The following is a 26180-nucleotide window of genomic DNA, read 5'->3' on the forward strand; positions in this document are numbered from 1 at the left end:
GGGCATCATGGATTTCTTTCATATCATGAAAAATATTAAGGGCATGTGAGGGGAAATATTTCTGAAGGAATAGTAGGTGCCAGGACCTTTTCCAATGGTTTTGAGGAGGTTACATGGGTGGTGAGTCCTGGATATGACCCCACATGTGGTCAGCACCCTCCTTAATGAGAATGCTCATGTGTGCCATGAGTTAAACAGCCAGGCATCTTCTCCACTCTGATAGCCCAGAATTTTCAAAATACTCCTGTATGTCTCTGAGCTCATAGCCTTCTCCCCTGGGCAGGGCGGGAAGACATTAGCTACTGGAACCTGAGTTTTTACCAGAGGACTGGCCTATGCTAAGCACATTGCAGTACCTACCATCAGCCTCATGGCCACCTGTAGAGAAAACAACATTATCTTCATCTTTTCAATTAGGAAAATAAAGCACAGGTAGATTAAGTAACTTGCCCAAGAGATTTAGTAAAAGCCAGTGTATATAGACACAGGGTTGGATGTATATTTAAAAAAGAATTTGGGAATTTTTCAAAGAGAAGAATGTGACTGAGACCCCAGGTGTCCCAGCCCATGGGGAGAGAGGAAGAACAGGCTGTGGGTTGTGAGAATCATCCATGTCCACATCTACAGGACACCAGGGTGCTTTATCCTGCAGGAGTATTATTGGTAGGTACATCTCACACAGAGGGCAGTGCTCACCAGCCAATAATCTTTCATGCTAATCAGCAACAAAATCCAACACCTTTTGACTTTAAACCAAGACTCAAGGTTCAGATTGGACTCAATATGTATCCAATTCAGTAAACAAAGGGCTCTTAATATTCTGGGGTTTTTTGGTGCTTCAGTGGTTGGCTATGGGTCTGGGAGTGACAAGGTAGTTCTGCAGAGTGCCTGGGCAGTGGGCAGGGTCAGTGGCAGCACTCTAGAGGGAAGTTGGGGGCATATCTGTGGGGGTTGTTGTCCGCATGTGCAGCAGCTGTTGAGGGGGAAGCAGTCCTTGCTGGGTCCAAGGCAGCTCTTTGGATCACAGGACATTTGTGTGCAGTGGAGGTTCACGAGAGTGACGCTGACGCGCTCATCCTGTAGGGAAGAGAGAGAATGCCTGAGAAGTCATTAGAATGGGCACTGGGAGGCTGTGGTCTTCTTGGCTCAAGAGGGTTTGGGTCAGGATTATTAGGACCACAGGGTAAACCTTTGTGATTCCCTTCTTCTCCACGGGTGCTGACCACCAGCCAGGGCTCCTCCTTGGGGACTTAGTTCAAGCATGAAAAATTTGTTCTGCCTTCTCAGGGCAGAACTAGTGTCCTAACCCTGGACTCCCTTTGCTGGAACTTGTCTGCTACCCCTACACTGAGAGCCTGGGAAGCAAGGATGAAGAAGGCCTACAGCCCCCACCACTAAAGCATTGCCATTCTTTCTAAGTGAGAGTGTGCTGAAGGGATGATCCCTCCACATAGCCTTAGACTAGGGTACAGGCTCATAGGGCAAAGGCAGGAGGGGAACCCTCTAATGGGGAACAGGCTGGGGAGGCTGTAGCACCCAAGGCCTCTTAGGAAGGAGTAAGAATGTTACAGCCCAGAACTTCTAAAGGCCCACCTCCCCATCCACTGAGAGTCAGTGTTCACGGAATGTGGCCAGTGCAGCCCTCACTGCAGATCCTGGGGACAAGAACATTCCCCAGGCTCCCTGAATGATTTGAGCAAAGAGTCTGAGCACCGAAAAACTCAGGCAGATGATTCCCTGGTGAGGCAGGAGCACCACACCCCTTGGGTCCCTGGGCTGAGTAGAGCAGCCTTGCAGTGGTATAGGGGTAACCTCCTAGATCAGGAGTGCTGTCTCAAAAAGGGACAGAGCAATGAGAAGGGTGGAGCCAGGCCTCAGGTTCAAGTTCAGCTCTGCCATTCCTGACTTTGTGACCTGGGGAAAGTCACTCAGTTCATCAGTTCCCTCCTTGATAAACTGAAAAAAACCACAGTAATACCTACTTGTACTGGCAAAATTAAAATAGTAAAAACATGTAAAGTTCCTAGGCTACCAGCTGACCCATGTGAAATACTCAATAAAAATTAGCCATTATTATGATTAATTTCTAACAAGGAATATTGTAACAATTTGGCTGCTCTCTGAGTCCAAAGAGGATGTATTTACTGCCTGGTAAAACCAGTCAGTGTTGGCCAGGCAACACTGGGAGGGTGACACCCTGCTGTCCACCACTCCTGGCACCTGAGTGACAGCCTAGAAAACACTCAGTGGATGGGGTGGAGCCAGCAGACCCACAGGGTCAGTGGCCAGTAAGGAGGGAAGATAGCCTGGGAGGCCAATACAACTGGCTGTTTTGCCTTTCTTTATTTAAATAGGCAGAATACAGGTAATTCTCTAGATAAGAGTTTCTTGACACTCTTGAGAACACAATGCAAGGGAAATGCACAGTGCCATGTCCAGCATGACATGAGGCATGAGAGGCTCCTCAACCCCCATCTTTTCATGTCCTGAGCATCCTTCTTGGAAGATGCCCAGACAGACCTCTCTGCCCATAATCCCAGTGGCTGACTGTCAAGGGCAAAAGGCAAGGTGCCTACCCCGTGGGGAGTATCCCTGTGCTACTGCTTACCTTGTCCCTGGGCTGCTGACAACACATCAGTGGCACCTGGTTGCAGTTTTGAACAATCTCACACAAGGTGTCCAGTTTGCCCAGAAAAGCAGATGTGGCTGTGAGGAAGCTGTAGCATGGATGCTGCTTCCAGCGGGGCCAGTTCCCTCTGGCTCTACAGCTCCTGAGGACCCTGTCCCCAGGGACTTGCTGAAACACCAGTGCAGCCTCAACCTGAGGCAGGAGCCAGGCAGCTTATTTTTTTGGGGGCGTGATCACGATGAATCATAGCTTATTTGGGATCTGGAACATATCAGTGTTCCTGGTGTAAGAGGAGTCAGGGGCTCCTTTCAGCGGAAAGGTTCAAAGGTTGGAGGAGACATGTGGGTAAATATGTATGTATGGGGGACCTGGGCAGGAGTTCGAGCAGGAGGAAAGAGGGCATGTGCTCGGGGGACACACAAGCAGAAGGCATGGCAGAAGATCCATGCTTAGCTCAGGGGCGTGATCCTGACATTGGGGGTGGAAGGTTAATTTTGGAGAAGAGGAAGGAGGAAAAAACAAACAGAAATTGGCCTTGTACCTAGTGGCAGGGGCATCATGGCTGTAGAACCCTGCAGGCCCCTTCTCTGTGGGTCCCTTAGCCCCCCAGCTCAGAGGGTCACCAGGACAGTGCAGTGAGCTCTTCCCACACTCCGCTGAGGGGACTTCTGCAGGAACATTTGGAGCCACTGGCATTTCTGGGTGGTTTAATGGTGTTGTAAATTGGCACAGAACTTCTTTCTCCTGACTTGTGAATGTTCTTTCTGGGATTCAGTTTATTTTTACTTACCCACCTACTGTCCGGTGAAACCTATGATATTGGTGGAGTTGATGACAACCTCTGTGAGAACCAGAGACTGGCCAGCAGTGAGCCAGACACCAAAATCCTTAAACTCAAGGGGAGACTCTGGGGTGGGCACCTAAGTGATGAAAGTCCAGTGCCCATAATTTCATCTCACACAAGCCATGACTTTGGGGCCCAGGACTTTGGGGCATAAACCTGTAGCCCCTCTCCTCCCACACTCTAACCTCAGGGTCACAGTTCCCTCCCTAAGAACCCTTCTCACCTTCATTCTTTGTATGCTGTCCTCTTGACACCCACAACAAGGAACAATCACTGTGGGACATGTCTGTATGTGACATGTCTCTGGCTCCTAGAAAGAGAAAGCTGTCTGCTTCCTGTACAGACACATGCCTTCTGTTGCCCCCGCTCCTGTCAGCTTTTGGCCACTCAGCAAATGTTTGTGGGAATAGTCAATGACAGATGAGTAGCACCCTGCAGGGTGCCCTCCAACACAAATACAAGCAAACTCCTGTGGGTTTGCAAATATGACTGTTTCCGGAAAGACCGGAAAATTCTTTCCAGCCCCCTTGGTTTCTCTCAAAACGTCCTTGTGGTAACCTGGTCTTGGCCTGTGTGATGTAACCAATGGCCGTCAAGGTGTGAGCACTAGCAGGTATCAGGGCTGCATTTACCTGACTCTGGCAGAGCCAGCTTCCCCAGGTCACACTGCAAACAGCACAGAGGCCATCTGGGACTGTGAGGCCAGTTTACCCCAGACTTCAGACCCAGTTCCCCCTTTATCAGCTTCACCATGCACTGGCAACCACTATATGGCCTGGTTTGCCACACCCCCGTTATACCATAATTGATCCAGAGCCTGTTCCCCTGGCCCTAGCTCCCTGGGCCCACCTGGGCTGGACCTTTCTCACAGCTTAGTGCCAGCTCAGACTCCCTGCACCCTCCTCAGCCCTGTAGTCCTTAGTGGCCACTCCTAGCCAAGCCCCTGCCCTGGCCGGACACAGGGAAGGGACCAAGGAAACGGAGCCCAATGCACACCAGAGGCCAGAGAGGGGCCTAAGTCCCTGACATGAGGCTCCTTTTCCAAAAGCTCAACTCATCCTGGGGAAAGATCATCCTACAAACAGTCCTTTGGGAATTGACCAAAAAACCCCTTTTACTTCTGTAGAGATCATAGCAGTTACAAGAACAGGCTCACCCAAGCCCCTAATGCAGTGACAAATGCCCTGCATGAGGCTGTATGGTGAGCATGGGAAGGTTGATTGGGTGACATTTTGTGAGTTCCATGTCCTCCTTGGGCCTCTCCCTGCCCCTCTGTCACCCTCTTGTTTCTCCCAGCTCTCTGCAGGTGGGTGGAGCTGGGGGTGGGGAATGGAAATAGCCCCAAGGCTGTAGGAGGCCTCTTTGTCAAGGTCACTGTGCCCACCAGGCCTGCTGACAACATCAGGAACAAAATAGGACTTACCTTTTCTGGTCTTTGCACTGGGGGTGGCTCTTTGACAGTCTAGAATGTTAAAGAGACATAAGCACAGCTGGGAGGGGCACTGAGGGTGCTGGATGCTGGTGATGACAAGGGACCCTGCTCTGCAGCAGCAAGACAGAACATGGGCTTTGGGGTGTCAATCAAGGGGCCTAGTCCCTGGGTAAGTGGCCAACAGGTTCCTCCTCCCTGAGCCTCAGGCTGCTCAGTTATCAAAGGGAACTTCAAGCTGCCTGTGGGGTGGACAGGGAGACAGGCAGACTAAGGAGCCTGGTCCCTGGTAGAGGCCCCCACATGGCAGTTTTCCTCAGCTGCCAGCCATCATATGAAGACAGAGCACATGGCCCACTCCCCTTCCTAACCACAGCCTCTCCATCCCCTGCAGCCCTCTCTGGCTTTCTAGTCCTCAGGGATGACAGCCCCCCCCCCCCCCCAGGGCTTTCTCTTTCCTTCTCCCTCCTTCACAGTCATTTCACCTGGTTGCTCCTTGTTGGTTTGCTCTGTCCTTTCTCACCTCTGACTTCATCTTTCTCATCCAACTCTCTGACCTGTGTCCTGGCAAACCAGCTAGCCAGAGCCACTGCCTCAGCCCCTCCCTGCAGCCAGTCTCTGTCCTTTGCTGTTGCTCTGGTTACACAGGGCACTTGCCACAAACTATAAAGTTGACATTTTCCCCTCAATACCCCAGTACAATACCAGGGCAGATTCCAGACTGTGGGGCTCGTTCGAGGACGTTGGCAACTTCATATGTGTCCCCTGTGCCCAGCATGGAGCCCAGCACATCCTGTCCCTAAGTAATGACTGAGGAAGAAATGACCAGAGGCACTGGAGATGTGCAGAGACCCAGGCTAGTTTCCAAAGGCACAGCTTCCCTGGAGGTTCTGTGTCTTCCTGGCCATTTTCATTCTCCCTTTGGGGCCACCTGTGCCTCCAGTGGGAACACGTCTTTCCTGGCCAGCACAGGCCTCCTTTACTGTGTCCACCTGAGTCTTTCAGTCCTGGGGCTGTGAGGCAGCCCTGTTCTCAGGTATCTGGGGTCACTTCTCCCCAGGGGCCATGGCCACACACACCTGCTCCCTGAGGGAGGAGGCTCCTTAGAAGCACAGGGTGTTTCTGTGCTGAGGAGTGGAACACAGTCTATATCTCTGTCTGCTCATGTGACAGTATCAGAGCTGATGGGAACCTGACCACAGGTAGGATCATGCAGCAGGAATGCACCTGATTCCTTGGCAGTTTGTTGGGGACCTTGGTCATTGTGCTGTATGGGCAGGAGTCACTCACCTTCTTGCAGTGTATCCGCCAGATGCAACAGAACAGGAAGGGCAACATGAGCAGGGCCGGACTGAGTGTAAGGAAATATAGAGCGTCAAGGTTGTGCGGGAACTGTGGAGCAGGTGATGGGGAAGTTGTTGGGTTTGTAAGCAAGCGAGGTGGTGGGGCAGGTGGTGGAGTAGGCGGCTGTGTAGTCCTCGGTGCTGGGGGCCTTGTGGTCATCTGCCGAGCATTCATGGTGGTTGGTGGCTGGGTGGTAGTTTGTCGGGTAGTTGCGATGGTGGTTGACCGGGTGGTCGTTGGCCTTGTAGTCGTGGTGGTCGGCGGTCGGGTGGTAGTTTGTCGAGTAGTTGCGATGGTTGTTGACGGGGTGGTCGTTGGCCTTGTAATCGTGGTGGTCGTTGGCCGGGTGGTGGTCGTCTGGGTAGTTGTGGTGGTAGGCGGTATAGTAGCTGGAGGGACTGTTGAGTTTCTCTGCAGAAAGCATACACACAAGAGGATTGCAGTGGGCCTAGGCATCCTCTACCTAGTTGACCAGCACCAGGCACCCCCACCTACCACCTTATCCAACTACTTCCCTTATCCTCCGCTGCCCTATATGCAGGGGCACAGCGGAGTTAGGAGGCCAGGGCTGGAAACAAAGCCACTGTGAAGCCCTTGGCCTCAGACACAACACTGGACCTGGTCAGCTGCTCTATCCGCAGCCCTGACTGGCAAGTCTGAATCCTCTGTGTGGTGACACAGCAGCCCTCGCTGCAGGCCTCCGCTGACACCACAGGGGTCTTGTGAGGACTGTACAATCTAGATACTCAGATGGGAGGGGGAGGGCTCTGGGGGCCACTGAGAGACTGGGGTGCAGATGCAGAGGCAGAGGCAGGAGACTTGCTCCCTCTGCCCATTACCTCTCCCTGCTCAGGATCTGCAGCCCTGGGCAAAGTTCCTCAGCATCTCTGAGCCTCCCTTTCCTCATTAGTAAGGAGGAGACCAGCTCGTACTGTGAAGTGTTGAGAGTTTGTAGAAAGTTCCCAGCACAGGCCAGGCCCATGTGGGGCTTAATGTGCCCCACTTGTGGACCGTGTGTGGCACAGCCCTTCCCTGGACCCAGACTGCACTGTCAGAGGGGCTGTGAGGGACAGTGGGGAGAGCCTGTGCCCAGGACACTAGGTGGTTGAAAAGAGAAGCAGAATAGAGTGGAAGGGGATGCTGGTGAGCTTACAGCTAACAGGTTGCTCCTGAATTCTTGTCTAAATGTGCCTGTTGAGGGTGAAAGTCCTAATGGCAAACCTGTCAGTCATTCTGCCGATTCGTGAAGGGATGTAGAGGGACAAGTGGAGATCGATGGAGACGGAGGACTCCCAGCACTGTTGAAAGCCCCACAAGCTGTCACAGGACACCAGGGTGGTGTCAGATAGACACAGGAGTCCCTCAGCCCAGGCACACCCCTCTCCAGCTGACTCTCTCTGTCACCCACACCATGCTCTTGGGCTAAGGTGTGTGGATGATGTGGAGCTCTGAAAAGTGGGCACCTGGGGAGCAGCACCTCATCCCCAGGTGCCTTTCCCTGAGCTGAGCCTCTGGACACTCCCACAGCCCTGAGGCTTCCCCACCAAGAGAGGGACAACCTTCCTGGGAAGTGCAGTGAAAGTCAGCAGAGAGGGACAACTGAGGAGCAGGAGAAAGAGGAGAGGCTCAAGGGTGGGTGATGACATCTGCAAAATGACAACATCCTTTCCCCAAGAAGAAGCCAGGGCTATGGTTGTCATAGGTAATTTCAGAGCCTTTCACCAGCTGCATCAATGCAGTGGGAACACACTATGCAGGACCACAGCTGGTTCCATCATCCACATCGAATTCCTGGGCCTGCATTTGGAGGGCCTGGGTGCCCCAGAGGTTCTGAACTCTGCCCCCAGTACACAGCCTCCCAGCCTGTCTCACTCACTTCAGCTGGAATCCAGATGGACCTTGAACTCCTCTCCACCACTAGACCTTGGCAGAGCAGGTGGCAAGATGGAAGGCAGTGTGGGCAGAGCCTCAGAACAGTTTCTGGAGTCTGCTTAGAGCTAGGATTTTTCCCTCCATGTGCATCAGTGATACTTGCTCACAGACAAAGCAGACTTTCAGCAAGGCTCTGGACATCTGGCTGTACCCAGGTGTCTTATAGACATACTTGCAGGGTACTTCCCAAGCTTTACTCGGGGGACAGACCCCCAGTTAATGTTGAAAGGCCTTGAGTAGTCTGTGAGATGCTGCCCCTGTCTGCACAAGCTACCTGCTGGACCTGCCTGGGGTCATTGTACCCTCTCTTGCCTCCAGAGGGTGACTGGCCCTCAGGTGCAGGAGCTTTGCATAGCGCCACCCCCGACACTCACACACTTCCTACTGGTCATTTTCAAAGTTAGAGACTGGAACTTGACGCCATTGTTGAGGCTGTATTCAGCGACGACCACCCTAAAGAACAGAAAGGGCAGATGGTGACCACCTGCCCAGATAGACACGACGCTTGCACTCAGCTATAACTGTAGACCACAGCATGGAAAAGGAGAGATCCTCAAGCACTAAAAAGTCAGCTTTGCAAGGAAGGTAGAGCAGGCAGTGAGGAGCCCTGCATGGGAGCAGGTGCCTTCATGAATATGGCTGAGTAACGAGAAATGGCTGCTTGGTGTGACCATGCCCACTCTTCTGTATTCACATAATGTGTTGGCTTAGCTGCAAAAGGCTGCTGAAAGCAAAATACCATGCCCAAGGCACATTGTCTTCCCCTTCCCACCCTCATCAATGCACCTCATCTTCCCCATCCCACCCTCATCAATGCACCTCATCTTCCCCATCCCACCCTCATCAATGCACCTCATCTTCCCCATCCCGCTGTCATCAGTGCACCTCACCTTCCCCATCCCGCCCTCATCATTGCACCTCACCTTCCCCATCCCGCCCTCATCATTGCACCTCACCTTCCCCATCCCGCCCTCATCAATGCACCTCACCTTCCCCATCCCACCCTAATCAATGCAGCTCATCTTCCCCATCCCACCCTCATCAATGCACCTCACCTTCCCCATCCCGCCCTCATCATTGCACCTCATCTTCCCCATCCCACCCTCATCAATGCAGCTCATCTTCCCCATCCCACCCTCATCAATGCAGCTCATCTTCCCCATCCCACCCTCATCAATGCACCTCACCTTCCCCATCCCGCCCTCATCATTGCACCTCATCTTCCCCATCCCACCCTCATCAATGCAGCTCATCTTCCCCATCCCGCTCTCATCAATGCAGCTCATCTTCCCATCCCACCCTCATCAATGCACCTCATCTTCCCCATCCCACCCTCATCATTGAATTTCATCTTCCCCATCCCGCTCTCATCAATGCAGCTCATCTTCCCCATCCCACCCTCATCAATGCACCTCATCTTCCCCATCCCGCCCTCATCAATGCACCTCATCTTCCCTATCCTGCCCTCATCAATACACATCATCTTCCCCATCCCACCCTCATCAATGCACCTCACCTTCCCCATCCCACCCTCATCAGTGCACCTCATCTTCCCCATCCCACCCTCATCAATTCAGCTCATCTTCCCCATCCCACCCTCATCAATGCAGCTCATCTTCCCCATCCCACCCTCATCATTGCACCTCATCTTCCCCATCCCACCCTCATCAATGCGGCTCATCTTCCCTGTCCCGCCCTCATTAATACACCTCATCTTCCCCATCCCACCCTCATCATTACACCTCCTCTTCCCCATCCCACCCTCATCATTGAATTTCATCTTCCCCATCCCGCTCTCATCAATACATCTCATCTTCTCTAACCCACCCTCATTAATACACCTCATCTTCTCCACCCCACCCTCATTAATACACCTCATCTTCCCCATCCTGCCCTCATCATCAATACATCTCATCTTCCCGTCCCACCCTCCTCATCAGATCCCTGAGCCCCTTGGTTGACACTACCAGGGTTAATCATGGAGGGTGCCCTGAGCCCTCTCAGAGACAGACACATGCTGCCCCAGCAGAGCTGGCACCCTATTTTCTAGACACTTCACGAGACCCAAAATCGCCCACCTGGTTCCCAATTTGAAACACTTACTGTCCGGCCTTCTCAAATACATGCCCTGGGCAAATGAGTTTCTCGTTCGTCATATTGGTGGCTTTTAGCGCTAAAAGAAAATCATGAGAATAATGTCAATGGACATGCCCAGTCATCCGTCTCCCTTTCTGCCTGTCCATGGCAAGCAGAGCTGATACTTTGGCAGATGCTAGCATCTCTTCCCTGCCTTCTTCTGAGTACCCACCATGCCCCAGGCAGTGTGCACTCCTCTGGTGTTTAATGGACACAAGGCTAGCAAAGTCTGTTCTCAAGATCCTTACACTTCAGAGATTGGAGGAGGAGACTGATAATAACAATGAACAAAATAAATGCCAGAGAGTGAACAGTACTGTGACCTTAATGAACAATGGAAAGGATAGGGAATGGAGACGGAACTGCTGCTTAGGAATGGGTGACATATAATTAAGGATAACATTTCTCTTTAGAGAAACTGACATATTTATGTACAAAATACTGAATGTTTGGGATTTTCTTCAAAATAACAAATGGTGATAATATCAACTAAAGCATATTCTTCAGGGCTTATAGTTATTGATAGAAGACTGACGGCTGTTTCTAATCCATAATTATACAATTTTTGTTACTCTTGTATATTGTTGGAAATTTCTACTAAAAATAAGGTCTTTCTGAGGAGGCCATACTAGACTAGAGTTGAAGAAGATGTAGTTGGAAAACCACGGAAAGCTCCAGGGAAGTGCCTGGGCAGTGGGTGCTCATGTGCCAAGGCCCTGAGGCATAACTAGCTGTGCTTGTTGAGGAGGAAAGAAGTGAGTGAGGAGAGGTGGGCAGGGCCTCATGGCCCTGGGTGGGAAAATTTTCTAATTTTATTGTAAGCCAGTGCATCTGACAGGGGGGCTGGCCAAATTGGGATATATCTGGGACACAGGGGACACAGGACTTGCCAGTGGATGGCATGAGGATGAAAGCAAAGAGGAGTCAAGGATGACATGCAGCTTTTGAACAGAGCGACCAGGTGGATGGTGGTGCCATTTGTTGAGATTGGGAAGCCTAAGCAAAGAATAGGGACTTTCTTTCTTTGTTGTTGTTTTCTGTTATTTATGGGGTCTTTGGGAGGTGATACTTCAGTGGCTCAGAACAGTTCCTTGTAACTGAGGCTTCTTCTTAGTATGAGTCCAACTCTCTACATCAAGGACCTGTGCTCATAGATCAGGGGAATCACCTAAAGAATCATCATTTCCATGTGAGCTAGCTTTTTAATTCTAACATAGCTTTCATATTAGCTATGAATTTCTGAAGTGTTTTATGCCTTCATTGGTGCTGATAATGAAAATAATCACCAAGTATGAAAGAATTTGTGTCTGAGGGGCAGGATGGTTGAAAATGTGATAGGCAGTTAGACAGATGAGCAGAGCAAGGACAACTGGCCAGGTACAGAATGTCACTAGGATGGAAAGCCCCAGGTGCTTAGCAGAAGACAACTGCAGGTTGTGAACTCTCATGCAGGGCAGTCTTTCCTCCTCCAGCATATCCCTAGCCATGCCCTTTGGACCCCCTGACTTTTCTTCCTTAGAGATAACATCTAGGCCTCAGTTGTATTGGAGCTTCTGGCCCAGAAAAGCAGCAAAACCAGACAAGTGACCCCACTGCTGACCTCAGGACCAGCTGCATTGGATATTGACCCCTTGTCCTGGCTCTGACCAATCAGTGGAATCCTAGACCCTGAAAGGACACACCTGGAAAGCTGCTGAATATTATAATGATATGTATCCCTGGGACCTCTCTTAAGATAAAACCATTAGGATGAGGACCCAGTGCTCTCCCTCCTGGGAGCAGCCCACACCTTTGTCTTTCCCTTTCCCTTCTCTCCTCTCCCCCCAGGCACATTACCATTAACTTTCTCAGTCCCAAGCTCCAAAGGAACTTCCTTTGCCTCTAAAACTTGTTTCCTAAACCCACTTCTAGGAATTGCTTCTGCTACCTCTGTGATTTACCAAATAAATGTTATCTTATAGTTTGGGTTTGACTATGAATTCTTTCCTAGCTAGAACCCAAGTTCTGGGGTTGCTGAACCCAGGTCCGGTGTGACCCACCGGACTAATACCCAGTGCTATTCTGCCACCTACAACAGAATTGGTAGGAAAAATTCCTAAGATATGTGATTTTCCAATACAGTGTCCATAGTCCAGGGACAGGAGAATGAGGGGAAGGCAGGCACCTGGTACACAGAGGGCTCAGCAAAGAATATTTGAATGGGAAGGAGTTTCAAACCAATATTTACTTGTTGCCTTTTAAAATATTTCTTAAAAATAGAAATATTACACATTAAGAACAGGAAACATAAAACATACTGAAACATTTACATTGTTTTCGTGTTAATGCCTCTGTAAATATTTCTGTTTCTCTAGATATTTAACTAGAAGGGAATGTAATTACAAAAAGTCAAAACAATCCTCCTCAGTGCATTAGAGCTCTGGGCACTAAAGAGCATGTGGGCCAAGTTCAGCCTCCGCCCAGGTAAAAGCAGAGGGGCCCAGCACTGTGGGATGGGCTCCCCAGACCCTGGTGCTGCTCTTCCTCCGAGAGAAACACTGGTGATTTCCAGGGTGGGAACACTGCTCCCACAGGCCACAGAGGTAACACCTGAATACACTTCCTGGGGGACAGGTCATGTCCCATCTTCCGCAAGAAAAGTCATCTCAGGGAGGCTGAAGGCCCCGACAGGGTAGCCAGAAGCCCTGGGTCTCCATTCCAGCTGCTTCTGCACCAGCTGCTGGCTGTAAGCAAACATTTTAGTGACTCCTCTCTCTGGTTCCAGATCAATACAAAGGAGTAACAATCAGTCTCCTTTGAGAAGTAATTGTGATAGTAAGTATAAGGCACATTGTGTACTAAGTGCTCTCTACATGTGTACATGTGAGCTCTACATGTACAGGAGATATTCAGTCCTAAACCTCACATAAAAAAGTACAGAGCGAAGAACCTCATTCCCTGAGGCCATCTACACCCTGTGTGGAGAGGAATGAGGCAGTCATGGTCCCAAGGCCCATTCTGTACACGGTGGAAGGAAGGAGACATGGTCTAGAAGTGAGCGGGGAGAGGAGTTGTGCCAGATGGCCTGGGAGTAAGACCCCCCTCTTATCTTAATGCAGTTGTATCAGATGAATGTGCTGATGGGCTAACTGGGAGGAGGGACGATGCAGAGTCCGCTGCACCCCGCGCTCTGTGGGGAAGCGCACTCCCACCTCAGTGCTCCCACGGAGGGCCACCTCATGCCTGAGTGTTTTCATTAGCTTGTGATTTCATCTTGAAATGAAGCCCTTCAGCCATTACTGCTCTACATATGTTATAAAGCTTAGTTAGAACTACTCTCATATTGGCCCCATTTTACAGAAGAGAAAGGAGAGGCTGAGAACAGAGCACTCATTTGGTCAAAGGCACACATGTGATGTGTGACTGTGCCAAACTGCAGGGCCCAGGCCTAGCAGACAGCATCTTCTGTCAATCCAATGTGAGCACACATTGCTGGGAGAGCTACCAGTGCATTTGGCACAGACTCAGGTTCCCGGAATTGCCTCCCTTCCCACCAGCACCCTAATGGGATTTATAACTCATCTCTGAAGGAAACCAGAAGCTGAGGAGGGGGTGTGGAAAGGCCCCTGTGAGGACAGACCCAGAATCCAAACCCATCCTCGGCAGGGGCAAAGCCCTGCTCCAAGAGGCTGCTGTGGTGCTGGGGATGATTATCTCCCCTGGCACATGAAAGGGGAGGTGCCAGGCTTCCCAGCCAGGCTCTCTCTCCACTTGTCCAAGCTGCCTCTGTCCCCACAGCATCCCCAGCAAACGGTCAGCAAGGGCTTGGAGGGCTCGGCTGGCTGAAGCCAATGCAGTGGGGTGAGGGCCTTTTGTCATATGGAGGACCCGAGGGTGCTACTTACTGTAGACTGTGCTGTTGTCCAAAGTATATCTGCAAACATAGTCATGGAAGTTTTCTTTTTTTAACACATGAGTAAAAAAACCCAGACTGTAGGTTTCTGCAAGGGAACATGCAAAGGTGTCTGTGAGAAGGGCTGAGTGCTGTCTTCCCTCTGATCTCACAGTTAGGGCACGCACCTCCAAAACCGAAATCCTAGGGGACTTCTAGGAGGAATTCCCTTTCTGAACACATCAGTGCGCCCCCTCGCCCAAATCCCTTGCTGATGTCTCTGAGGGTCGCCTGTGAAGAGGCTGGGATGGGCCTGGAGCACTCAGGGTTCTTCTCAGCCCTTGACCATGGAGCACATGAAAGGCAGTCAGCCTTGTCCCCTCCAAAGGACAAGCCTGGCCTTGAGTTTCTGACCATTTTCTGGTCCCTCTTAGGGACGCAACACTGCTCGCCTTACATGAATGAGAGGAGTGAAGTCAATGCAGCCTGAAGACATCGCTGCCTCATATCTAAGCTGAACACTGAGGTCCATGTGCCCCAGAGACTTTCTGACACTTGGGGGTTCTCTTCCTCCTCCCTGTCCTTCTGTGTGCCTGTGGCAGCCTGGAGACCCCAGGGGCAGAGTCTGCAGTTGGGTGAGGCAGGAAGAGGCTGAGGACCCTGCACAGGGGACTCCACCATGGAAGGACAAGTCCTGTCTTAGCTGAGGTTCCAGGGTCTGCAGATGACTGCTCTTCCTCTGCCTCCTCCTGACCCCCCATGGACAGCACCCATCCACCTGAGTTACCTAGGCCTTCCTCCTGCTAGTGTGGAGACATGGGGGTACTGAGATGCAGTTCTGAGCCATAGCCTTTTTCCAGGATGCTGGACCCCTGGCTGTTCCTGCAGTAAGTACCAGGAACACAGAGAGGACAGACAGTGGGCCCTGCCCCTGGGGAGTGAGGCAGGAGAACCAGCAGTTCTTCCTGCTGCAGCCCCAGGCCCCTGGCATCCAGGCCTGCTGCCCGGCTCAGGGGGTTTATTCCCAGCCGGTTCATTGGAAGAACTCTTCCTGAGAAATTCCGGTACACTCTCAGCCTGGCATTCTCATTTCTCATGCTTCAGGCCTCCTGTCACAAGCACTCCATCCATGCAATGCTTGCCAGTCCTCTGCCTCAGAGAAAACAGGCCTTTGGGCTGTGGCTGAAGTTAGTGTGCTGACATGTTAGGCTTTCAAGAGTTTCAAAAGAAGGGACTTCATGTTGAAAATGTGCACATTTCCCTAATAATCCAGGTTTCTAGGTATTTTGGAAAATGGGATCATCTGTCATCATTGGATTTATTTTGGCCTGTTAACCTCTAGTGTGAATGGCCAGGCCTCCTCGAGGTGCAGCTCCCCTGCCCAGAGCCTGGTTCTCCAGGAGCCTCACCCTGCAGCCCATCTCCTTGGATTGGCAGGGCTCACACCTATTGATCATTCATTGTTCCTGCCTGGCCCCCGGAGCCCGAGAGCACCTGATGGCAGTCCCTGTGACCTGGAAACAGCCTGTGCCACCTTGAAGCCTGGGAGAGCCCTGGTGGTTTGGAAGGGAGCTGGAAAGGCCAGCTGATGGCCCTGTGCTGAGAACCAGACGTGTGGCCTATTCAGGGCAGGCTTGATGTCCCCGAGTGATGTGTCTGCTCCCTGCATGGTGGACCCAGCACAGGCTGCTCCTGAGCCTGCCTCAAGCAGGCTTCACACTCAGGGCTCACACTCCACAAGGGCCCTGCCCCTCAGGACATGGGGCTCTATGTTTGCTGGTAAAAACCAGTAGGTCCTTGTCTTACTCAGCCCCTTCTGTTGGCCCAATATGGGTCACCCTGAGCAGCTCTGCTGGCCCTTCTTCTCCCAGACCATATTTGCAATTTATATTCCAGAATTATTAATTTCAATGAAGTGTTTCCATGCAAGGCAGGACCTAAATTAATAAGCCGTATTGTAATTCAGTATAGTCAGAGAAGGAAAGTTCTGCTGAGTGTGAATAGATCAGGCTTGAAACGTGGCAGAAAGAGCCAGAGTAGTAATCCTGCCACACACAAAGCCAGAGGGAAGCAGAAACAGGGACATCTATGGGAGACCAAATCACGAACTCCTAGGTTCCTACAAAGTGACATTCCCCACCAACTGAGCACCTACTACACACCATTCTTTAACTTTCTCTCTTAAAGCTCCTAACCATCCCAAATCTATGCATTACTATCCTAGTTTTACACAGAGACACGTGCTTAGAGAAGGCAGGTATCTTCCCTGACACCCGGCAGTACCAGGCCAGAGTGTGACCTCAAGTGCCACCTCCAGGACCCACAAAGTCCACTTCTGCTGGAGACAAGCCCTCTCTGGTACCTGGAGACCTGGTCTGTGGCCTTTAGTTCATGGTCTTCTGCAGAAGGATGGGCCCAGCCTTCTCCTCCATGTGTGTGACCGGGAGGGAGGGTGGTGGATGAGGGCAGGGCCGTCTGACAGCCCAGAGCACAACCTGGGCCCGCACTGCTCAGGAACCATGGCCCCTGCCCCCGTCCCAGATGCCCTTCCTTCCTCCCCTGTCCTCCCTGCTGCCCCTCGTGGCCTGCTCAGGTGCCAGTTCACCTTGGAGAAGAGCCCTCTGTTCCCCAGGTGCTGCATTTCCCAAGAGGGTCCTGTTAACTCTGCAAGTCTCACTAAGTGGGTGCCTGGGAACAGATTTTTAAAGAAGAGATTTGACTTAAAGCATTTGTGCTTTTCCACAGAGCTGTTCCTTCTGTTCTCAGCACGCCGGACCCCGGTTCTTCCCACAGTACCAACCACAGAAGAAAATGAAACCATATGAAGGGCAACAAGGAGACTCATGAAATGAACCTGGTCCATCCATGGACTGGAATACTGGGCAGAAGGCTGGGAAATATTATGTGTGCCATGATCACATAAAAGTAAAATTTACCTTGTAGAGTATATGGAGGTGGCTATGCATGTATGCATGCTCAACTATTTATGGTTATCTCTGAAGGGGGCAGGATGGGACAAAGGGGGAGCTTGTTCACAGTGGATGGACAGCAGCCACCCAGGCTGGTGGCAGGAGATTTCCTGTGCGGTACAGGGGCTCCTGCCTTGGTCCTTCAGGTCCCTCTTGCAACACACAGCCTGCCCCGGCCACCCCACCCAGGAGGTCTCCCAGCCTTGATGAGGGACCTGCTACCATATCTCAGAGGAAAGCCCTCCCCTGCATGGTGTCCAATGAGGGTCCACTACTGATATTCCTTGTCTACCGGGCTTCTTTGCAGACACCCACCCAGGGCCAGTCACATACAGGAAAAAGAATGACAAGGAGCCACCTGCAGCCTTCCTCCCAGGCTGTCAAGCCCTGAGCACACCCTGCAAACCCACTCTAAGGATGAAACTCCAAACCACTCCTCCAAGTGCACCCGGCAGACAGAGGTTCACACCCCATGAGTCAGCTGAGGGGACATTTTAAACAGCAAGACAGTCACTGGAAGGAAAATATTACAAGAGTAGCTGACCCCCACGTCCCCTGGAGGTGGGGGGGTGATGCCTGGCAAGGGGCCTGAGGAGACTCTCTGAGGCATTGGTAATGTTCTGTTTCTTCATGGGTTTGGGTTACACTGGTGTTTTTGTATGTGTCAAAGCATTCAATGATACACTTAACTTTGCTGCGTTTCAGAAATGGAACTCTACCCACACTGGCCGCAATTAATGATATGTGGAAGTGTTTGGGGTGAGTTAGCCTGATGACTATAATTCACCTTGAAATGCATCAAAAGCTCAGCTGAACTGATGAAGAGAAGCAGAATATGGAGAGATAAGTGATAAAGAACATGTGGCAGATATCAATGTGCATCGAGAATGAGAGAGGGCAGTTCGTTGTAAATTGTTTCCACTTTGCTGTGGGTTTGATCTTTCCCAGGAAAACAGTTTGGAGGATGAATGAAAACTGAATGAGAAAAACAAAGCCTTGGACACAGCCAAGCAGCAGCCATGGAGCATACTGGGACCAAGTGACTAGAGAGAGGGACAGACCCTGTGCTCCAGGGAGCCAGAGGAGCCTTCCTGTCAGGAAAGGTTTCCAGGGGCAGGGCCCATGGGTAAGGCCTCAGAGAGTGGGAGGACTGGACCCAGGAAGCTGAGGCCTGGCTTGGGGACTTCGAGCCCCATCCCCACTTCCAGCTTCTGCAGCAGGAGGGGCCGATAGCTGAGGGGGGAGCCTGGAGGGCCAGAGGTCCTGCTAGGAGGTCTCCGAGTCCAGTGCCAGACTTCTTTAGGGAAGGAGCTTGTCAGTGCCCAGGGCCTTGAATGGAGGAGGTGTTGGAGCTCAGACCTGGAGGCAGGGAGGCCAGCAGAGGCCTCTGCTTGTCCCAGAGCCAGCCTGCACCTTGAGTTTTCCGTTTAAGTGCTTGTCACACTTGTGGCAGCTTTCAAAGATAGCAACACTGTAGAAGGTCCGAACAGAGATGCGGGGCCATGCTGGGCTGCTTCAAGGAATGTGGGGGGCACCTGTCACCTCAGATTGGTCTCCTCAGGGGAGGAAAGTCCTGTGGCCTCCTGACCTGAGGTCTCACACTTGCTCAGAAACCATGGCCTGTGTGTGTCCAGGGGGCATATTCAGGAAATGAAGCAGTCAGGCTGGCTGCTCTGCTGGCAGTTTAATCCGGAGCAGCAGGTAGAGACCCTACTTGTGAGAGGGGGCCTGTAACCCACCTCCATGCCTCATACAGCAGGGCCCAGGATCAGAAGACAGGAGGAGTCAGGCAGCTGCCACCAGGAGCTAGAGAGACCTTCATCCTGCAGTTCTTTAACCCTCCCCTCCAGCCTGGGCTCAGCATGGGCTTGGGAGAGCCTGAGATCTTGGTGGAAGTATTAGTGTCTGCCACTGCTGGGCAGGGCCTGCCAGCTACTAGATCCTGTGCCAGTCACTGCAAAATCCACAGGCCTTTTTCGAACAACAGGTCTGATGGTAGAGACTGTTCTCTCCAGTTCTTGACACAAGAGTGGAGCTTGCAGATGAAGCACCTGCTCCAGGGTAGGAGCTCAGACATGCAAGCAGTTCTCCCTGACCCTACGACCTACTGCACTATAGTCTAGCATGGAGAGCACAGAGGCCAGAGCCAGTTGCCTGGATCTGCATCCAGTCAGATCTGGCAAGGTGCTGTCTCCAGTGGGAGAGTGCACTCATCCCTCACCTCCGAGGCTCAGAGCCCAGACATGCAGGTGCTCCAGTCTGCACATTCAGAGCTTGTGACAGAGGGAGGGCTCCTATCACACACGTAAGGTTACGAGGCCCTCAGCCCACTGATACAGACACGCTGGTTGGGGGTGGGGGAGGAGAGGGCATCTTTGTTAAGTTCCAGATAGATGTCAGAGAGAGCACTGCCATTTAACCCTGGGTGTCATGTTCCCCTGAGTATTAGTGTGGATGGATGCCTTCTGCCTGGGTCCAGCATGACACTGGACGGTGAACATTGTCCAAATATTTCCTTTCCCACTGAGATAACCATGATTTTCTTCTCTGTCTTGCTGATGTGCTAAATTGCATTCATATTTCAAATCTGTTATCAGACTTGCTTTTCTCAGGTGATCCCTAACTAGTCTTGTTGCATTTTCCTTTACATATGTTGTCGGACTCCATTTGCTAGCATTTTGTTGAGGTTTCTAAAACATTATTTCTCAGTTGTTCACTAGACTTTTGGGTTTGAGATTTAAAAGATAATTACACTAGATTTATTATATTAATCATATCACAATATACATTTCAAGTTCTTAAGCAAGACATCTTAATTCCACCGTGCTCTATGCCCGTTATATCTCAGTACAACTGACAAAAACGTAATTAGATGTGAGTACCTGCCTCACCCCTCCCCCCCAACAGGCATGGCATTACTTGCACAGTGCACATTCCCATACCACCACTTCATGCAGACACACCGCAGACCCACAGACATCACATTCACCTCCACCACACACATGACACGCACTCAGACAACCCCAAGCAGAAACACCAAGACACCCACAGACACCACTTCCACCTCCATGACACACACCACACTCACTCAGAACACTCCCACCACACTTATACCACATTCACAAAACTGTCACCCAGAGCACATACCCATAAACACCACACACACTAAGACATATCCACATCATGCATCCTTTTGTCTAGAAAGTGACTCTAGCTCTTACCTCCCACACAAACAAAGTAAGTGTCCTTTCCAAGAACATCTAAACAGGAGTTCTCTACGAGCTGGAATAGAGAGGTAAGGGCAGGGTCAGGAGAAGTGAATGGGGGGTTCATGATGAGAAAATTCTCCATCCCCCTTCTCATCTTAAGCCCACACTCACCGAGTCAAGAAAGTCTTCAATGGTTGGGTAATTCTCTCTTCCATATATATTTTGTTCACCCTCTACAAGGAGCTTCAGCTAAAAGAAAGAGGAGATGGCTTGGGCCCCACCCAAATGTTGGGACCCAGCAGGTGCCTGTCCTAGAAGATAGTAGCTGACTTCAGATCATGTTAGATGCCTAAGGCCAGACCCTGGTGTTGGCCAACAGCCCACCCTCAGGAGGAGAAAGTGCTTTCACCCACACCTCTGGTTTTAGTTTTCGCATAACACTGTTTCTCATTTCTGTCGTGGCAATCTGTTGTCCAGACACTTGCAGTGAGTTCAAGAAATGTACTTTCGGGTACCTTACAAAAAAAACTGCTTTTGAAAATGTTCCCCAAATAAGCCCAGTTATAGCTCTTGTTACCTGTTCAGAATTACCTGACTTCGGATATAAGATCCTAAACCCATGGTGTAAATCTTGGTCCTCATATTCCGAGCTTTGATAGCCTAAGAGAAAAAAAGGCTTTGTATATAAATCACGAAAATATATGGAGCAAGGAGCTGGTAACGATGGAGCAGACTCACTTCATTCACAGTTGGAAGAATTGTCTCATCCGGCATCATTCCAACTGACATAGCAATAATCAGGCTGGAGGCCTTGTTGTCTGCAGGAGAGGCAGGAAGGGGCCTGCTTAATAAAGGCACCTGGAATAACTGCTGCAGCTGCCAGGGCCACAGCACTGCTCCCCACAACTGCTCCACCAAGAAGGAAGTTGTCCAGACCCACATGCCACCACCCAGAGCTCCTGGAGGGCTTAGAAACCAGTGCTGGGAGGAGACCCCTTAGCTCAGGACCCACTTTACAGATGGGGAGACTGAGCACAGCTCAGGCCTCTTCCTTCTGAACCCTCAGTGCTACCAGATGGTAAAGCCTTTGCCCTGAAAGGTAACTCCAGCTTTTGCAGTGCACAAGCATAACCCTTTCAGATGAGCAGAGAGAGGAGAAACCAGACCCGACTGAATGGAAGGTCAAGGTCCAGCTTCAGACAGTGCCTGTGGCACTGCTGCTGGCATCTGAGAGCCCAGAGGTTCAGAACTCAAGGTCAGAGGCACTTGAGCAACAGACCCCATGCCCAGTCAGTGCCATTGACAACCAGGTCCACACGTCTTCCCTGACCACAGCTGCAACCCTATTGTCCAAACAAAGATGGTTCTGGGCTGAACTCAGCCTTTGCCATGATGGAGACACCATCACAGGACAAGAGTCACCCAAAGGGAAGAAGCTGAATGGAACAGGAGTCGGAGCCAGAACTGTGGCAGAGACAAGTGTGGGCAGCAAGGGGCAATCAGCTTTCTTCTGTAAACTGAATCCTGTGTGTCCGAGGTCCCCTGGCTTTTCCTTTTCCTTTTCATGCAGCCCGACTGTAGGTCACGCACCTCGTATTTAATAAGAACCCAGAATGCACCCACATGATCCCATGTAGTTCTGAGAAAGTTCCCTGGGGTGGTTTTAATCCTCACTGCACAGGGGAGGAGCCTGCAGCACACAGAGGGCAAGCGACTTGCTCTGGTGCCAGGTCTAGGAAGTGGCCAAGGTGGGTCTGCATCCAGACCTCACTGAGGCCCTGGCTGGCTCTACCCTGGACATGACAACTATGAAGTGGCCAAGCAGCTTACCTTTCTTGTACACTGGTTCAATCTGCTCATTTATCTGCAACAAAATGAAGGAATGTTGGGGGAGGGCAGTGAGATGACCCTAAAACACTCTAAGAACTTGACAAAGCAGAGTAAATACTCAGAAATCTAGAGTGTGTACCTTTTTAAATCCTTTCTCCCAGTCTTTGTCTCCTGAAGGCACTATGTTTCGAAGTTTGTTAAGACCGTCCTGTATTGCTTTTCTGGAAAAAAATAAAAAGTGTGTTGAGGTGCAATGAGGAGTTGACAGTTAAAAAGACCCCCAAGCTGTCCGGATGCCCTTTAACCTTGTGCTGACCTGCCTGGATGGGGGAGGACGGTCAGCTGGCCCTGTCCTGGCCCTTCTGCCTGTGACTTTGAAATTGACAGGCCTTGTTCAGGCCTGCTCTGTCCCTCATCTGGTGAGCACTGGATGGGGCTGGGGGATGATGCTGTGCTGGCTCCAGGACTATGGCCTGGCTTTCTCTGAGCTCATCGCTGTCTCAGGCACACAGATCTCGGGGGACCTCACAAGGGCCCTGTCTTGAGCACCCACGGTCAGAGGGGGGAGCATCCCTGGATGTGCGGTGTCAACCCTGCACCTACAACAGGACTGACAGTAAGTGAAGCTCCTAAGGGATCCCTGAGGTGGTCACAGTCTCCTCCAACAGGTGAGGCTGAGTTTGGAAAGTTCCTCCTGCTAATCCCCTGCCCTATCCCCACCTCCCCTGGCACCAACGCTGAGGTTGACTGGGTCCTTCCAAGCCCCACCCCCTCTGGGCCTGTGTTGCAGGAAGTAGCCAAGCTGCTTAATGCATGTGCCAAGGTCCTGGCCTTCACTGCCCCTGAAGAACAAGACCACGTCTGGGAAGTGGCCCTGAGGGCTCCATGTCCCATAGGAGCAGTGCTCTGCAGGCCGCCTCGGGTACCTGCCTGTCAGCTCTGGGAAAGCAGAGGGCAGGCTGCAGCTGGGACAGGAGGGTGGGGCTTATGTTCAGGCTAATGCAGGGCCACAGGATGAGCTGCCACAGAGGGCGAAGCAGAGCCTGGGCCCTGAAGGTCTGTGTCTCATCACAGGCAGAAGAGATGCTGTCCTGGGGTGTGACCTGCGCAGCCCAGGAGCGAGGAGGGAGAGGACCCAGGGCCAGGGGAGGCTGAGCCAGGCCCTGTCCTGCTCAGCACAAACTATCCCCTACACACACAGCACTTTGCAACATTCTCGTTTCTTCCACAGCACCACACACATGCGGGAAAGTCAGCCCCTCCCAGCTCTGGCCTGGACCCAGCTCCCCTGGCCTTGCTCTGATTTGAGCTGCTTCTCCCTGGAGCTGCCCCTCAGCCCTCCTCTCAGCTCTGCTCCTGGAAGGACCGCCAGGCTCCTGGTGCCTCTTCAAGATCTCCTCTTAGAGTACCAGCCTCTCACACGGGGGATTCACACTTTTCTATTCCCTAAGCCCCATGCCCACTCTTGGCACCCCTGTCCCCTCCCCCATGGAGGAGACCTCAGCTTCACTTTTCATGGAGGACCCAGGAGGCCCTCTAGGGGCCTCCCTGCAGCTTCTCCTGGTATGGCCCTGAGCCCCAGCTTTTGGAGGAGGCAGTGGTCTTCCTGTCCCCCAGGGGTCCTCTTCCACCAGAGGCCCAAGACCAGCCCCCATTGCCACTCTCTCTGCCTCCTCCAGAGTCCTCCCCATGGACTTGCTTTCATCCCCTCAAACCCACTCGGGTCTCTGTCTCCTAAACGCAATCCACAGGCTGACACAGAACCAGGCTTTGCCCTAGTCAGGAGCACAACCAGTCCCTTCCCTGCTTCTCCTCAGAGCCAGACATGGCGGTGCTGTCTGCATGCCCTGGTTCCATCACCCCCACTCCCAGCAGCCTGGCTGTCTCTCAATCACTCTGCTCCTTCTGATTCTCTCCGAGGTCCTGAACAGCAACTTTGTGCCACAAATCCTGGATGCAGCCTCCCTTCAGAGTCCTTAACCTCTCTTTGGTGCTTCACCCACTCTGACTTCGGTTCCAGTCTTTTGTGTCCATGAGACTCTCAACCTCCCAGCTGCTCAGAAGCTCAGTAACTTCCCATGGTCAGGCCTTGGGCACAATGATGGGATGATGGGGACGCAGGCATCTCATGCTTTCCTCAAACACCCAGCCCCAGCTGCTGTTCGCAACCCTCCTAAGGGGCCCTGTCTCAGACACAGGAAGGGACCAAAGTCCCCTCCACTGAAGCCTGTCTCTTCAATGCAAGAAGCAATTCCTTTATGGTTCTGACTCTGTTACTTTCCCTAGTTTACTGGCCCAGGGCAGAGAATGACAGAGCACAGTAGGTGCCAAACACAGGCCAGTATTCATAAGGGACCCACTCATTGCACTACCAGATCCCAGGACTCCTCACAGCCAGCTGGCACTAAGAAAGGGAAGAGTGAGAGGGAGGAGCTCAGGGCAGGTGGCACACAGGGCTTAGAGGGGCAGGGATGGTCTAGAACCACAAGCGTCAGCCAGTGCCAGTGCAGCCAGGTGCAGGAGGAGTTGAGTGCTAGGACTGGGGTCAGGTGGGCATTGGGGGAGCTCAGCCCTGTCCAAGCGGCTCACCAGTGTGCTCCCCCTGCTGTCTCAGGGAGCCCCTCAGTCCTGGCTCTCCCTTCAGCCTGTCCCACTGTGTCCGCCTTGGGGGATTAAGCAGCACTTACTTGTCTGAGGTGAGCTTCAGGAGGATTCGGCCATCTGAGGTGACGAAGGACATCCGCAATTCGGGGCTGGGGATGAAGCACTCCTCATGAGATGACATGAACATAAGCTCAAAATCACCCTAAGGAGCAGCCACATAGATGGTGCATGACAACTGCTCTGCTCCCCACCCAACCTTCCTGTTGGGCCCATTTTCCAAACCCCAGGAGTTTCCATTGGGGAAGTAAAGGATTCTGGGAAGATCCTGGTCCTTCTGGAAGAGAGTGCTGGGATAGCATCCTGCTTCAGCCCTGTGCTCCCAACAGCCCATAGTCTGACACACACACGCACACACACACACACTCAGTCTGTGCCCATGCACAGGGAGACAGATGCCTACACATCCTGTGTGAGGGCCTCCCACATGGTATCTACTATAGTAAAAAATTATTTTGGGACTTCACAGCCCTTTCCCCCTTGCCTGTCTTTCCCCCTCTTTCTCATCTCAAATTATTTTCATTCTTGACAGCAATTCATTATATCCCTTCCTTTCCTCTTTCCATCCACTCTCTTCATTAACCTTTAGCTAAATATCTACCATAAATTCTTAGTTCTGCTTGCATGGCTCCTGGTTCTTGTTCAGTTCATTCTAACCCCAATTATCAGACTTTTCTTCAAGGAGCACCACCTTGATCATTTGTTTCCATTTTGAACTCTTTTTTTCTTTTTCAGAGGTTTTTCTTTTAATTTTTGTTGAATTTATTGCCAGGCCACTGGTTAGTACATTTCTATAGGTTTCAGGTGTGCAGTTCTCTAATACACCATCTATATGTTGTATTGTGTGTTCACCACCCCAAGTCAAGACAACCGTGGGCATTTTGTATCCCTGGTAGTAATCACCTGTAGCTCCCTGTGCCCACTGTATAAAATCCAAGCCCCTTGGCCTGGCATTATGAGCATCTATGTCCTTAGTTACTCCTAAGGTGCCCAGTCCACCTCTTCTCCCAGATCTCCTGAGTTAACCCTACTCTGCAGCCAAAACAGGCCACTCACTTTACAGGAAGTCCTGTGGGTGGATTCTGTGGCCCAGAATTTCCCCATTTTTCTAAACCTAGTTCAAATTTTTAAAAGAGACTTGGTTTTTCCTTTAAGTTACCCTGTAAATCATTGGCCCCTTTCCTTTGTCCCTCAGCACCATTTAACCAGGTGTTTAGTTACCGTGTCACTGGTTTGCTTGTTTCCTAATCTGTGAGACCCTTATGGGAAGACTGTCCCTTGCACTTAGCTCTGAGTCCCAGAAGGGGGCCAGGCAAACTGCCCCGA

The 26180-nt window shown here is 51.6% G+C and overlaps 1 protein-coding gene across 1 annotated transcript; it reads right to left on the reverse strand.

Moving 5' to 3' along the window:
* Positions 1 to 849: 849 nt before the first annotated feature.
* On the reverse strand, positions 850 to 24978 carry LOC148091488 (anthrax toxin receptor-like). The gene is made up of 14 exons (XM_087824229.1): positions 24881 to 24978; positions 22333 to 22414; positions 22194 to 22227; positions 21102 to 21181; positions 20955 to 21023; positions 20535 to 20612; positions 20376 to 20436; positions 10282 to 10351; positions 8564 to 8631; positions 6296 to 6657; positions 4897 to 4935; positions 3698 to 3783; positions 2609 to 2690; positions 850 to 1077 (listed from the first exon to the last, which is right to left on the reverse strand). Exons 1-14 carry the CDS (start codon positions 24976 to 24978, stop codon positions 850 to 852), a joined length of 1437 nt encoding a protein of 478 aa, XP_087680355.1.
* Positions 24979 to 26180: the final 1202 nt, after the last annotated feature.

Source organism: Miniopterus natalensis, chromosome 14 (assembly GCF_054644295.1).
Source record: "Miniopterus natalensis isolate mMinNat1 chromosome 14, mMinNat1.hap1, whole genome shotgun sequence".
Lineage (NCBI taxonomy): Eukaryota > Metazoa > Chordata > Mammalia > Chiroptera > Miniopteridae > Miniopterus > Miniopterus natalensis.